The sequence below is a fragment of the Anopheles ziemanni genome, chromosome 2 (genome assembly GCF_943734765.1).
Source record: "Anopheles ziemanni chromosome 2, idAnoZiCoDA_A2_x.2, whole genome shotgun sequence".
NCBI lineage: Eukaryota > Metazoa > Arthropoda > Insecta > Diptera > Culicidae > Anopheles > Anopheles ziemanni.
This window is the reverse complement of record NC_080705.1, coordinates 73,131,323-73,147,477: the sequence shown is the minus strand read 5'-3', so window position 1 is coordinate 73,147,477 and position 16,155 is coordinate 73,131,323. Positions and strand designations below refer to the sequence as shown.

General features: G+C 44.3%; 1 protein-coding gene across 1 annotated transcript; it reads right to left on the bottom strand.

The window, feature by feature from the left end:
• Positions 1–9,278, bottom strand: LOC131294302 (3 beta-hydroxysteroid dehydrogenase type 7). The gene is made up of 4 exons (XM_058322349.1): positions 9,245–9,278; positions 1,177–1,284; positions 681–1,094; positions 1–611 (listed from the first exon to the last, which is right to left on the bottom strand). Exons 1-4 carry the CDS (start codon positions 9,273–9,275, stop codon positions 1–3), a joined length of 1,164 nt encoding a protein of 387 aa, XP_058178332.1. The 5' UTR covers positions 9,276–9,278.
• Between the last annotated feature and the right edge of the window lie 6,877 nt (positions 9,279–16,155).

The window sequence follows — 16,155 nt, the reverse complement described above, 5'->3', positions numbered from 1 at the left end:
TCACTTTGATTTCATCTTTTTCTTCAAACTCTGCGCCTGGCAGTAGTCCTGGTACCAGCGCTCGTACCAGAGGGCACTGTTGGTGACCGCCTTCTCCTCGCTGTAGACGGGCTCGTAGTCGAGGTAGATCGACGCCCGGATCCGGTTGAACAGCATGATGGACGACATGTACGACAGCATGCCGCACGGCGGGAAGCGGAGTCGCATCTGCGTGAACGGGTGCAGCGCCTTCACCAGGAGTTCGAGCAGGAACGCCAGGAAGTAGGTGAGGAACAGCGGAATCTGGTAGCCGGATGGGCGCAGCTTGAGCGTATCGTTCGCGCGGGAAATGCGCTGGCAGAAGCGCGTCGTGTCCTCGATGCCGGACTCGTCCGTCACGAACACCGGATAGCCGGCGATGTTCTTGGCGTTCTCGACCAGGGCGTCCTTGGCGCGCACCAGACACCAGGCCGCGTTCCCCGCGTAGATGATCTGCTGCTTGCCGCCCGGACCGGCGATCTTCGGGATGGCCCCACCGAACCGCTGCGCCACCTTCGCGATACTCGGCACGAACCGCTCGTCGCACTCACCGAACATCACCGGCGGTCGGATGGCGATAGTCTTCAGTTTTTCTGGAACATAAAACCATAAAACCAACCATGAGATAATTGGTGTTAATCGCCCGCTAGTGGACCACTTACCCCCATTTGCAAGGTCCGTGTCGTTGGCTTCGATCACCAGACACTCCGCCCTCCACTTGGAGGGCGCGTAGCCGGGAATCTGAAACTCGGCGTCCTTCGTCGGGATCTTCGTCTTCGGCTCCGTCTGGTTGCACACGATGGTAAAGTTGGCCTTGCCGAGATAGGGCGTCATGTGGATGAGGCAGTCGCTGGCGAACACGAGCCGGGACACGCTGTACCGGCGGCAGAGCGCCACCACCGACGCCGTCCCATCGACATTGACCCGCTGCAGCTCGCCGACGTTCGGTGGGAAGTCGAAGTTCACGTACGCGGCCAGGTGGAACACGCAGTCGACTCCCTCGAAGGCGGGCGCGCACGCGGCCTCGTCGCAGATGTCGGCGACATACGAGATGACTTTCTTGCTCTCGGTGTGACCTTCGGGATGCAGCGAAAAAGGGAAAGGGAAAGTTACGCACGCCGCACGATGCACGGTGTGCAAACCGGGTTGCTTACTTACCGAGACGGTTCTCGTACGGGTTAAGGTCGACCACTCGTATTTCGCCAACCTTGGGATCCCGCTCCTGCAGGAGTCTGATCAAGTGCTGGCCGTAAAATCCGGACCCACCTATGGGTGAAGGTAAGAGAGCAATAAGGAAAAGATGAAAACACTTTCAAACCATTAACTTGAGTTGACAAATGATATAAATCAATCAACAGCTGTCATAAAGATTTTTCCCACCCTTATAATTAACCCAATTAACATTTTACTTTTGTATCTTATTTCTCATTTCAATCTTCAGAAGATTCTTGTAATGAGTACCGAGAGGATTGTTCAATTCAAGCTTAACAACAGAGGTCAATTTTCACAATTTGTAAAACTATTATTTTTAATAGAAGGTCTCTTTTACTTTACTTTGCTTAAATTTACCAAATTGTGCATAAATTATGGCTTGCACGATTTTTATTTTACAATTTAAATGCTATGCTTGCTTAAAATAAAAGGTACTCAAATCAACTCATTCCCTTGTTGCCTCTGAAGCTGACTTTCATAATTTAAAGTTAGCTTTCTGACTGAAGTGTACGTATAAACTACGTGAGCCACAGTTTATACATTTTAAAACCTTTTTAAGATAATTATCATTGCAACCTACAATTGCTGAAACAAGAAACCAGTTCGGTAATGAACCATAAATAATGCATGAACTGTAAGCAACACAATCAATAAGTGAATCAAAATTAAGAAAGTAAACAGACCTCGCTCCAAAAATCTTGCACCACCCGTTCTCCACTCCCATCGGTGAGCTACGGTAGTAGTAAAGAACATTCTCCACAGTTTAGAGTCACAATTGATGGTCCAAATGTTTTCCGTACAAAAATCTTTGAGTTTAACGACAATCGAGCGTAGAAAGCGGCTCCTTCCAAAGTGTGGTGCAAAATAATAACTCCCACTCCGATTCCCAAACAAACATAGCAAACAAACGAAAAAGCCCATCGGGGTCAGCAAACTCTTCCTTGACACCGAATAGCTAAACCGGGAAAGCGGGGCACCACCCAAATGGGTCGAGGAAGCGACGGTTTGGGCCCCGCAAAGCATTCGAACGAAATTTGTGCAACCGACGAAAGAAGCTGACTGCAGCAGGAAAAGTTGTCTAGCAACTGGTCCCTAAGGGGTGGAGGAGTGGAGGAGGGAAATAGTGGGGCGGGGAATTGTTTGTCGTTCGTAAACAATTTCAACGTTCAACACCGGGGGTTTGATCCCCATGGCGCTTCTTGACGAAATCGTTTGGAAAACTTTTGCAAAAAAAACAGTCCTTGTTACACGTACGCAGGGACAAGTGGAAGAACTCACGTCACGTGGGAGAACTCGCCAAACCCTTCCCGAAATGGGACGCCGACCCATGTTTATGGAACGCTTACGCTCGATTCGGTGCCAAGTGCAATCGTTGCGCTTCCCGTTTGTGCCGGTTTTCCCGCGCGGAAACGTTCGGAAAATGCTTCAAACAGACACATAATCTGTCCACATCGCTCAAAATCAATAAGGCGTTAGCAGGACTGGAAGTATGAATAATCGTTCGCCGTTTCGAAAGTGCCATATTTTTTCCATCCACACGAGCTGCATCCGGCACTGCACTGGCTGAACGCCGAGTCGCGCTCCACACTGTCACGGTGTGATATTAATTTAGTGGAGAAAATGTTCACCAAATCACTCATCCATTACTTTGGCAGCGCGGCGAACCGATCGTACGATCCTTGCCAGCAGCCAGCGGTGCCCACGGTGGCACCGGCATGGATCCGTTTCTTCGACAGGATGTAGATTTTCCAACATCAATCACCGCTCGCTTTTCTCGTAGACTCGCCGAACGCGCCACCATCGTGCTCTAGCGGGAAAAGACCCACTCGAAATCAAATAAATCAAATCCTTGCTCCACACATGCGAGCATCGTCCTGCCCGACGGTGATGATCCGGGTGGTACGATTTGCGTGCGGGTGGTTGCGCTGAATTTGCGCGAATTAAAATGGAAACCCCATTGCAACGATAACCCGTTCGGTAACGTCACACCACGTTAGTGGAAGGATGTTCGCGAAATTTCCCAGAAAAGAGTGAATCGTAAAAAAGGCACAATCCCACAAACTCCAGCCAACGGTATAATCTGCAAAGAGGCAGAACCGAAAATTAAATTGAATAATACAAATCCACCACCAGTCGAGGAAAAAACTCACAACTCCATCACTGGCCACAACCGCACAAGGCTTCAGATTTTCACAACGTGTTCAGCGTGCGAAGCGCAAATCAACATCAATAAACGCACCTTACATTTCGTAACTCGTATTTGAAATATGTAGAAGCAGTAAAATAGATGATGAGGTTTCATGAATAACATCCATTGAAAATATTATTCCTCTTGCTATGAGCAAAATAAAAGCCTTGAAACTGACAGTCATAAATGTAAAATTTTCCGTAATTTAAATAACTCTTCAAACCTCTTTTTTGTATCTTTCTCACAGATCACTATGTATTGATTTTGTATTAATTTTGTTTGTTTTCAAATTTCGTTTAGAGTTTAAATTTCTAAAACATTGATTCCATTGTTCATGAAACCAATGTAGTATGAAAACAAAAGCTTAATATTTGAAAGATTCAGTTATGATTGAAATTAATTCTGTTGACACTGTTTATGCCGAAATATCTACATCCACGCGGCGTCAGCTAATCTGCGCACCCGTTTACTATTTCTGCACTGAAACAGAACAGAAAAAAAACCCACCTCAATGGACTACGCCATTGTAAAGGCACACGTCGTTCGAAATCCGCCAAGCAGAACAATCAACAGCAACCCGATAGAACCGGGCAAACCGAGACCCAAACTTACTTAATTAAGCCGTACACATTTTATTTGCCGCCGATAAAATGCACTGCGTGTGCATCCATAATGGCGATGTGTAGTACTAATAAAAGCGATAATATTGGTAAATAAACTGATTGCAACGAAAGCGCATTCAATAAGCGCGTAGGAGGAGTTCGGGTTGAGCCAATAGACTTCCGCTTCCCCCCCCCCTTTCGGGGGTCGATTTTCCGTGCACGAATTTCATCACTAACTTTTCGCACTCGCGAACACTAACGCTCGCTCGTCGCCTGCACACCCCGTTTGGAAAAGTAAACAGGAAAACAGTTTACGGAACAGTCAGCCGTACCACCGTGCCATGCCCGACCAGGTTCCCCTCTCCAACACGGGGAAAACACAATCCTGGAGCGTAAAGTTGCACCACTCCACCGGTGAACGGTGGAGCGAGGAAGTTACAGGAAGAGAGGGCGAGATTTACGGAGGCGCATCAAACCGGCAAAGTACACAAACACACAGTTCGGATTGAAAATGCGTTCACTTTTCCTCCACTGAAGGTGGGCTGGCGTACTGGGGGGATTTTCCAAAAACACCTCATCCTTCTCGAGGACTCCATCTCCCCCTCAAGGGTGCCAGAAACCCGGGTTCACCAACACGCACAGGCGAGGCGCGTCACCAATATTACAGATTCATTATGTTGATAGAATCATCATCATCGTTTTGATTTTGTATTTACACATAATTTGAATTTTAAATAAACCGTTCATCGAGCGGGTGGTTGTGCCACCAGCGTTCGCCGAATTCGCATCCACCGGATCGTTGGGTGCGAGCTGTCTTTCGCTACATTGCTGGAGTGTCGCTCCGGGTGTCGCTACCTCTGCCATCGAAGCGACGGCTTGCCCGGGATACATCGTACGAACCGGAAATCCATCATCCTAGAGTCAACTGTGAGTTGAGTGGAAATTCCTCGAAAACGGTACGACACTCTACCGCCCTCTCTCTCTGTCTCTCTTTCTTGCTGGGCATCGCTGGGCGAAAGGTGACTGGTCCAGTGTTGTTTCGCAAACGCGCACCAAGCTATCAGGACTAATCCTATCGGGTGTACTCGAGCTGGAACCTCTCGACTATCGGTAAGTCGAAATTGCACATCCAATTGAATGGAGGCGATCGAGTAGAAGGAAGAGCACTATCTACTTCCTTATAGGGTTATGTCCATATTGCAAAATCTTCATTTAGTTCATTCTACTGAGGAAGGACAAACCCACACATGATATAACTGGTCACGATAGATATGAAGATATGAAGAAAATATCAACATTTATTGACACAGACATAAATTAATTCCAGGAGATAGTTATAATGATTTAATACAAAAAGACAAAGCATTCCCCTGCCTCAAGTGATCTGTAGTGAGTTACACAAATTTGAAGAAATTGCTGCGTCAGTAATTGTCCTTAACCTATTAAATTGAAAATATAAAATTAAAATTTGATCTTTTCTTTCGAGAAAAGCATTCTCCACAATATCTTCTAGGAGTTGGGGACAATATTATTGTAAAATCGGTTGAATGATTGCTAGAAAACATACCACGAGCCATGTTTGTTGTGGTTTGTGATAAAACAGTATTTCATAGAATATAAATCCGAAGTTATTACAACTGTTATTTTCTTCCTCATATTCAGCTTTTCAGGCAGCCTTACATGTTGAGTCGTAAAGTTCGTCTGTTCTCTATTCGATTGAAAGGATTTGCAAAAATCAATATTAAATTCAAGGGAAATAAGTCGCATGCCAGTTTTCTCCTCATCAGAATCCAAGAAAAACTCTCTTGCATCCACAAAGAGGCGCCGGTAGAACAGAACCAAAACCACCCACAGGCTTTCAGCGAGTTTTTCCCGAATTTCCTAAAGACTTCATTTTTTGAGATCCCGGAACGGCAGTGTTTACGTTGGCCGATCGGATTTTCACTGAATATCAAATTTAAACTAATAGAAGGGGCGCAAAAAGCCCGATCGAATCGATGAAGAACTCCTGGCGTCCTACTCTGAAGATTGGCATCCAGGAAAACAGATTTTCCACAGCAGTGGTAAGAGTCGATCTCGATGGCTGCATAGTTACGCTCCAGTTGGGGCTGCCGTGTTCTAACGAAGCCCAGGAACTGTCTCACGCCATTCTGTCTGCCGCCTCAGAAGCGACCCTCAAAAGCACATCGCCCGAACCTCGTAACAACGCTCCGTTACTCGCGCGCATTTGATGGAAAATTGCTACACTTACCGGTTGAGTGGAACCAACTCTCACACGCAGGTTAGTGATGGTTCGAAAATGTCCCACCATTTGCCCGCCCCATGGTGGCGTCAAGGTGCGTTATTTATTTACCTCGCTTTTACACAGAGCATCGAGAAGATTGACGCTCGGGCGCAAAGTGGCAGAACACATTTTGTACGCGCGCTCGCTAGAAAACAAAAATGAGTAATGAACGTTGCAATACGTCACGAGGAACGTGTTTTCCGCCCCGGCAAACCGCTTCAGCCAGCCCGACACCCAACGTGGAGGGCACTCCATCCGGGGAGGCCGGGTGAAAAATTAGGAATTTCGTTATTAAATTTTCAGCCAGTCACGTTCCGGACTTATCAGATTTGCCCGGCGTGGATTGTTTATCGAAAGCGAAATGTGTGAAAACTCCTTGCACGGCGGTGGTACGTGTGAGGTGACGAGACTGTCGATGACATTTAGGAAGAACGCAGGAAAAAGCCGTACAGACAAACGCTTATACAAGTTGGTGGGGAAAAAATCAAGGATCAAACACGAACACATCCCAACTCAGCAAAAATGTTAACAATTTAATTTGAAATACTTCCACACGTGTATGGTTCCCTGTTGAGCCGGGGATGTGTGATATAGGTTCAATCACTGATTATTTTCAACAAGCTCGTGTTTGTGGAAAGCTCCTTGTTGCATGACGTGTGCTTCAGCGCGAAATTGGGAGGATTAGGAAAATCAGCAAAGACATTTAGCCTAAAACACAAAATCCAAATGCTTGACGCTTTCACTCTTTTGTAACACCTCTTGGAGCTTTTTAAAATATTCGACCTCCAAAAAGACACTGACAGAAAGATAAACTTACGTCACACCCAGCCAGTGATTAATTTATTTTAGACCCACCTCTCGTCCCATGATTTGGACACTTTGGACTCTGCGCGTCACCGGCTCGACTGTTGTGTGAGACGTTTTAACCTAATGCCTAACGCGAAACCTTTTCTATAAGTTCCCGAATTCACTCAGCCAACCCCTTTTCCAGGCATGCGGTTCAACGGCGCTTTTGCGCAACACGACACGGATCGGTCAACGGAGTCATTCGAAACATCGACAAAAGTCAACAAAAATAACCGAAAATCGGCCCAAGCTTCCTCCGCAGTCCCCGTCTTTCGTAAGCCGATCTCGCGTGGTGGTTTAGTAACAGCGTGTTTCCAAAATACCTGTCCCGGCAGAGCGGGTTTTAGCTGCGGCCGCTGGAAGACCTCCAAACGCTCCGCGTCCGATATCGGATGCAAATAAAAAGACGCACGAGAAAAAAGAGCGAGACAATGCGCCGCCGAAACTGGTTGGGTGCAAGCAACCGGGTCCGATAATATATGGCCGATGGTGAAGGTTTAGCGATGGCGGCATGGGGCAATGGCGCGGCGCTGTATTAACTAAGTCCCGGGCGATGCTACGGGCCGCTGACGGGGTGTTGGTGGTGGTGGTGCAAGCGAGGCAACGAAAGTGAAACAACCGGAGATTGTTAAATTTCGACCAGAAAACTTTCGGCTCTCCGGAGGGCACCTGATTGGGAAACGGTTCGGTTAGATGATTTTCTTCCAAAAATGTGTAACACTCGCCTCGAGTGGAAGTGGCCGTTCGTCGATACCTCGTGGATTATGTGATGCCGCTTAAAATTGGTCTATCGAACCGATGGCCAGCTTTAATTACCTCCGAAAGCAAACATAAACAACCCCCGAATAAAACTAGCCACGTTTTTTCGGACCTCAAAAGAACAACGCGTTGCGTTCACCGACCATCGCCACCTTCACGCTCCAGATAACTCCGAAGGGTTTCGGCTCGATCATCTTCATCGTCATCCGCGGGTTGGATCGAGGCGTGAGAAAACTACAAATGGAAGATGATGGAAGAAAACAGAAATATCGCGCAAAAGCAAGGCAAGGTCACGTGGCTCGGTGGTCGTGTCCAGCACGAGTTTCGACGCGCCTCTATTGAAGGAGGAGTTAAAAACGGAAGATCGAGCAAAACGAAGGGCTTTTGGTGTGGAAAATAAAAACCCCGTGAGGCTGACAAAGTACAGGGGTCGGCAAACGGTACGGGGTGATGCACGAGCTACTTTTTCTCAACTGTCAAGATCGGACAGCCTTCGCCGGGTATATTTGAATTTATATATTTACATACGGAACTAAGTCATTACGGGCTTTCACAGAACCCACGGTACATAAGCCAAAAGACACTTTTTTTATTCCAACATTAAAACATTCACAAATCATCAATCCAGTGTTGCATAAATTCCGGTTTTAAAGCGAAAATTAACTTATTTTATTATTTTCAGAAACATTCTCTTGAACAAACTGGTTATTTGTTTGAATTTGATATTCGTTTTGCATTGCAATAGTTAAAGTTTAACTAGGCCAGTAAAGCACATTGCTTAGCATTTATTAACTCAATGAAAACATCATCATGGTTCGATTAGAAAGCGTTGAAAAACTGAAAATATGCAAGCAAATGAATTTCAAACATTATACAATTTTTTTCACGAACAACATAAACAATCAGCATGGTTCACATTTAATTTTGCCAATGACATGGCCTTACAAAATACTTGCAATAATTTTATAAAATTTGACAAATTTCAATAAACGGTTGCCGACCCCCGTCGCATCCATTTCCAACACAAACGGATGTCAAGCTGTGCAATACAGCCCGATGCCATCAATCATCCTTCGTGTGTTCCAATCGATGCCAGCTCTATCCGAAGGACTTGCCAAAAACGATTGCATAACTCCATGTTGCTTAAAGAAACCTTCCCAACGAAACGTTTGTCAACGCTTTGTATGCAAGAAGTGCCATCCATGTATGACAAAGTTTGATCGTCAGCGCGATCGGTATCGGGTAGCAAAGCAGGTTGCATTGTTCATTGTGCTGGTCAAACATTTTTAAGTTTTACTCCATCAGCAACATTTGCCACTTCTCGCCATCACTCACCTGTGACTAGTACGATCTCTTTCTTATCCATGTTTGAACGAGATATTTCCTTTTGCAATGATGTTGGCAATATGCTAACTCCCACGTCTTTATCGACTTCGGAGCCTTTGTAAGTAACGGCAGCTTCAGGTGGATTTTCCAATCACTTGGCGCATATGTTATGTTTCTCGAGATTCAAATTCACCCACACACGCACAGCCGATTGACACCTTCGCGAAGGCCGAATTACGGCCCCGGTTGCATCACGATCGGATTCATTATCAGCGCGTCGAGAGATCGTTACACTTTGTTATCGAGAAGCGCTGGCGAAGCGTTTGCGCAATCAAATATTGACATGCGCACACACAAATACACACTGCACTGAGCCGAATGGGCAATTATATCCACGTGTCACCGAATAAAATGCACCAACGCACACCTTAGCCCGGCGATCGGCTGACTCTGCCTGACACACCCGAAAGATACCGTGTTGGCAAAATGCTACGTCCAGGTCGCACGCCGTCCGCTACTCGACTGATTCCAGCCAAGTCGTCCAAGTTCCTATCGAGACGTGATCCTACGCACCCCCCCTCCCGCCGAGACGCGCTCGAAGATCGTTTCACCTTTTTCTTTCGTTTCCTACCGAATGGTTTTCTTTTGTTCCACTTCCCGCGATCGGTTCCTCGGCGTCTTGTCTCGCTCCTTCTCACTCGCTTTCGAGCCACTTGCCATCCCGATAACGCGCGTCTTGCGTGACAACTTCTGGCCAGCACTGTAAACCAACCCCCAACCCGGGGGTGGATGGGTGTGAAAATGGAGGAAAATTAGCACGATCGCGGAATCGGCCTCGTACGCGATCGTCTTTCGGTTTGTCCGCGAGGTCGGCGCGAATTGCCACCGCGGAGCATTGTGATTTGGGTTCCATCCCACAACACAGGGGTGGATGTTTTCTTTTATCTTTATTATCCTACTTTTCTCACACGCTCTCCGTTTCGCGCCACAATCTCAACCCTTGGCGAAGCCTAAAATTATGCAACGTTGGTCGCGTTCGGTGAGATTTTGAACCCCGATCGATGCGAACGAGCGTAGAATGACAACGGCGGAAAGCAACATAGTGATCGTGGTGTCGGTGAAACAATTACCTTAATGTGTTTATGTTGTTATGCATAATTTGTTTATCTTGCTTTCTGGTACGAATAACAACATTAGTGCTTCGTCGAGAAGTGAAAAAGATGTATCAAATACTGTTCGTTTTTTATTTCATATTCAAACATTCATAATGCTAAGGTTTGCAAAAATTCAGAAAGCATTATTCATTAGTGTGTGCAATATATGTTCAAGTCGTTGCGAGAGTTGATAGGGACCATATTCGCTTGATTCGACGAAAACTGCAGCAATTAGAACTCAATCTATAAAGATCTACGCCAAGTGAACGAAGTAAGCTGGTAGCTTAGCACTAAATTCGACATTCGGCAGCCAAATAACCCCCAGGTCAGCCCCATTATGAATTGACTCCCGGTGCATTAATTGGCACCGCACTGTGACCCCGCGTATCGTTTTGAATTTCCGAGCACATCCGGTGCGCGAAGAAATGAATACATTAGCATGTTTGATCACAATTTGCACAGTTTTCAGCACCAACCGAGCACCAATACCCTGAATGTGTCAAGTTAATCACCACCAGCCTCGGCCGACCCATTCGATCGATCAATGCTTGATGATTATTAACCTCCTGCTCCCATATTAGCGCATTAGCATTCCCAACAGCAATTTTCCGCCCGCATCCGGTAAGAACGAATTATTGCAGGAATAAATCACCAACGCTCACTTTATTGGTTTACCCGGCACACGATTTTTGGACGAAATTTGTGCAACATCCCACCAGGCCTAAGCTCGTGAAAATTCGTCCACACACACACACACACATTTGAATCCAAACAAGTGCCGCGGTTAGCGAACGCCAAATCGGTGCAGTAAAATTGATTCATTTCCGAAATTTTGAATGTCAATAGTTTTTTGGCTCAACGAAAGCAGAGGCATGGTTAGGGGAGTGTGGGTATGGTGTCGGGAGAAATGTTGCGTCCGGCCATAAAATAATGGCTCGGAAAACCGCATCCCCGCCTCCGGACAGGTGCGGGTTGATGAATTATCTATCGGGCCGGGCCGTTTCGGGTTTGAAAGGACGCTAACTGCGGCCCACCAGCATAAGCGCATAAAACATTTCGTCCGTACGTCCCACAATCCGTCCTTCCTGGCCCCAGAAGGCCAGTAACAGGTCCGCGAACTCAATCGATGACTCAATCGAACATGTTAATGCTGACAATAATTTTCCGAATGAAATCAATTAACACTAATTTTAATTAATTTTATCATATTTCAACGTAATTATTTACGCTCCCGGAGCGGGCCGTTTGGACTGTTCTTTATTGCTGTAGTTGTTATTATTATTATTATCAGCGTTATCATTCTCGGTTCGGTTTCATATAGAAGCTGTATCCATGTTAGTTGTACCGCTATATCGATGCCATCCTCCACCAATTGCCACCCTCAACCCTCCCGACTTTCGTTCGGGTGTTGCACGTTTAATGTTTTGCAATTTCAGAAACAGAAAAAAATCATCCCCCATATAGCGGAGCGTTTTCTTTTTTGTCCTTCGCTCTATGCACCAACGGATGTGAGCACAATGCATTTCGCTTTTTATCATCGTTTCATTCGGATGAGCGAACCCTTATTCAGCTCGATTCTAGGGTACAAGAGGGAACCACTGGAAGTGAGCGGTAAGGATGGCGACAAGGACGTTCAGCATCCTTCCGTAACGGTTCCGACACCATATTGATAGAGCAATCTGTCAGTTGCAAATGTAGGCCGACCACGTGCACCACCTTCACATGTGATGAAGACTGATTTAAAGGTGAACCTTTGGAAGAAAAAAAGACGAGGTGTGTTTTGAATAAAAAGATAAATTATTTGAATTAGTTTCAAAATCAAAAGAAATTTTTTATGATCAATAGAATAAGAAAAACAATAGATCTAAGCGATAATTTTTTTTAAGTAGAAAGCCTAGACTTATTATGAATATAGTTTGAGACTACACTCGATCTCAATTCAGTCTCGAAGCAAGTAGTAGTAGTAGCCGAATGACGCTAACCATCAAAATTCATACGGTTTGATCCGCTGATGGTTTCTACTTATTTAAACTACCAAAACATATTCAAACTGCATTGATTTGTTGTAAATATTAATTGTAATTTAACCACTCGAAACTTGATTACTCGATACATCAATCGAAATTATTATAAAATTGCAATTACGATTCCGAATGCATTTTAAATATGGGCAACAGTTGTACTATTATCCAATTAAAGTCTCGTTTTAACGACCATTTCTTCTCAGTTTAATAATTTCTGTTAGCACTATAGATCCTCCAGCATTCGCAACCTGGTAGAATTCATTGCTGTTTTTCGTGGCCATGTTTTTTTGAGTATCCGGTTGTATCGGAGGTTTTGTTTTACCATTCCTTCACCGGGACCATCATTACCATCGGCGAACGTCACATACTGCGAGTTGTGTGGTTTTATGCAAACATCGACACTATTACCGCCGTAAACCCCTTCGTGATTCTTATAATTATGCTTCAATTTTATTTTAACACTTGCCTTCTTTTTTCACAAATTTCTTTCAACCGCTGTTTGCACAAAAAACTCGATACCGGTAGCCACTTTACATGTACGTGGTCAGTTGTCACCGAAAACATCGTCCAATATGGAACGCCATCCGTCGCTACAAGTTGTTACATTCATGTTCGTACACAGTTTTTACTTCCGCTTGGCAAGACGCAATTGGAATGAAAAACCATTTAATCCAGGACGATTGATACGATTGTAATGAGAATACACGGTTTAAACTACTGTTTAATGGGTATGGATTGGCAGCATTTCCTTTTGCTACATGTAATACAATTCATGTGTTTTTCACTGACTTTCAAAATATTTTGTAGAGCGATTTATCTTCCCGAGGGAAGCTATATTGGGGAAAAAATTATGAAATAATGGCAATAAAGCAAAAATCGAACAAATAGATCCGAAACAGAAACGACCATATCCATTTCAACACGCCACAAAAACCTTCTATGACTCGTTAGTTTCATAAAAACGCACTGTAATCGCTACGCAGCAAGAAGTCGACGCACAATTGATCATCTAATCATTACCGAAGATTGCCCAATTTTCACACCCGGATAAGCAAGTGGATCGGATCGGTGTTCATCTTCTTCGTTTCCTTTCTTCTTCAATTTATCAATATCGTTTGAAAAATATAATAATAAATGGTTACCAACAAAAAGATCGATGAAAAAAAAGTTGAATAAAAAGAGTAACAGCATGACTTCCATTTACGGTTTCGATTGATTATTGTTTTTATTTCATTTTATTAGGTATATAATTTACAGTATCATTATTATTGCTGCACTCATGGGGAGCCGATTCACCCGCTGTTCGTTAATCCTGTATTTAACGCTTGCGTCATTTCCGCTTTTTGCTTTAATTTCTGGCCACAAAGCGCGGCGTAACACTAGAAGAAGGTGATGCCGATCGCTTCATGGCGTCGACCGGTCGAGAGAGCCACACGTGTTTTTCATTTGTAAACGCTTTTTCATTTGTTGTCATCTCGTTTGCTTCTGCTACATTCGGTATCGTTGAATTGGAGCTCGCGATCTCGCGATACAGTTGGAATGTTAGACAGCATAGAGGATCACACCGAACTATTTCCTAGGGGTGTCCAACATTGGTTTATCGAATTTTTCTCCATTCTACGCTTCTGTTATAAATTACTGTATTATTGTCCTTACTGTTCGAGCTCTGGGTGCAGCTGAGTTGAAATCGGACCAAGGCCGTAATCGTTTGTTCAGGGTTTTTGGGAGGACTTGCCTATTGCTTCTTGCTGTACGAAAGGGAAACCGATCCTACATCCTCACTCATCGAGAGGGAGGGAGCTGTGTGGGGGTAGAGGGGGGGAGGGGGGAGGGTATTGAAACGTACATCAAGCACATCAACTGCGGTATGCCAGTAAACCACGCGCTTGCTGGCGGTATCAAGACCGGTAGTATATCAAGACTCTTTCCGCAGACGTATATGTCTCTAGCACGACAATATTATCATAATCGGTGTAAAGAACGATTGATTTTTGCTTTACAACGTGTAACGAGCTTAAATATGACCCTTTTGGATTTAAATACGTTTGTTTTACATTTGAATTCGCTAAAATTTTATCAGTTTAAATTCAGAAATCTTCAGCATAAATTTTGTTAAGCACTCGTCAAAGCTTTAAGTAACGATTTTATTATTAAGAGTTTTAACCAATCCGAAAGCTAATTTAGAACCGCTCATGAAAGGGTCGACTACCGGTTACATTTAGTATTTAATTTTGTTAACACAATTGACTTCAATCTTCGAACGTTCCGAATCTTGCTTTAACAATGTTCAGTAGATATATTAGGCTTATTCTCGATTTTTACTACTTTCACGGTTCCCCGTGTGACACTCTTTTTTACTATACCGTATGAGATCATTGTTCATATGCTTAGGTTACGTTGTATTTGCTAAAAGGTATAACATTTTTTTCTGAAAATGCTGAAAAAAAGCAATCAAAAATAAAAAAAATTAATTACTGAAAAACTGAAATAAAAATACTACGATAATCATATGCCTTTATTCCAATTCCTTTGTAGATAAACTTATAAATTAAATCCAAAATTCATAAATCATTTCATTTCGAAAACTGAGTAAAAATAAAAATTAAAAACAAATGACCGACCCTTCCGAGCTCAGCACTAGACAGGATCCGGCAAAAACCTACAAATAATGACTAAAGTGCGGACCGGGAACGAAAGCTAGTACTAGTTCATCCTAACTACGCACGCTTCCTGCTTCCTTCCTTCACATCCGACTCTCCGCCCAGCAAGACTCTACCAATTTCGACATTCTAAAAGGAAAGTGCAAATATCCTTAACAGTTTTTCTCTTCATTTAGTATTTCCTGTCTCTCGCACTCTGAGATTCGACCAACCCCAACGACATAATGATCAGTCAATGAACGGCGTTTGCAACACGCACAGTTATGTTATGCAATACTATCCTATCGGTTTACAGTAGCGTTTGTTCTGGCTTTTGGCATTATCACATGTTAAGTGTTGTATAGTACATCATCCGCCAAAACACTGATTCCGGGATTCACGCCTTCCGAATTTTCCTTGCCTTTCCCTATTTTGTTTTTTTGTTTTTGCTTTTGGTTTTTACCCGCAGTTCAATGCCACTTTTCTAAAGGGTCACTATAGAAAAGTGGTGATGCGTAAACGCAGAACTGAAACTGCCTTACCGTCCTTTTGTGGTATGTTCTATTTGGCATACTATAATGTACTATTGAAGGTTAATTAATTTACTACTGTGCTGCAGCATGATGTCGCCGGTTTCATTCATGATTCGTGATTCCAATTCTGTAAGTACCGCCCGATAATTTGGGATAGTTGTCGTGATCGGCGAGAGGATCGTGTAAGGAAAACATGTGGAAATATCCCGTCAAACCATCACGTTTTCACCGAATCCAACTTTCTGATAAACCGGACGAGTGCACGATCCATACCGTGCCGATTCCCGCTTATCCACAGACCCGCAGTTGGATGGGACAACGGGCAGAGGGATGATGAATATGGTGATAAAAATGCATTAATGGACACTATGCTTATGTGTAGTCTGCTTAATCTAATGCAATAACAACGGGAAGCGTTTGTTTAGCAACAAACATCCGAACACATACACACACACGCATCAACAATCGCCCAGTTCGATGGGACAAATGACCTACGCCAACAGCATGTGGGGAACAGGTATAACGCGACGATCGACTCCATCGCAGTGTACCCTTCTATCTCTAACAACG

Coding starts and splice junctions, on each gene's coding strand:
- LOC131294302 (XM_058322349.1), bottom strand. CDS start 9,275: ATGGATAAGAAAGAGATCGTACTAGTCACAG. Junction 1,095..1,176: donor CCCGTACGAGAACCGTCTCG/GTAAGTAAGCAA, acceptor TGCATCCCGAAG/GTCACACCGAGAGCAAGAAA. Junction 612..680: donor CACGGACCTTGCAAATGGGG/GTAAGTGGTCCA, acceptor TTTATGTTCCAG/AAAAACTGAAGACTATCGCC.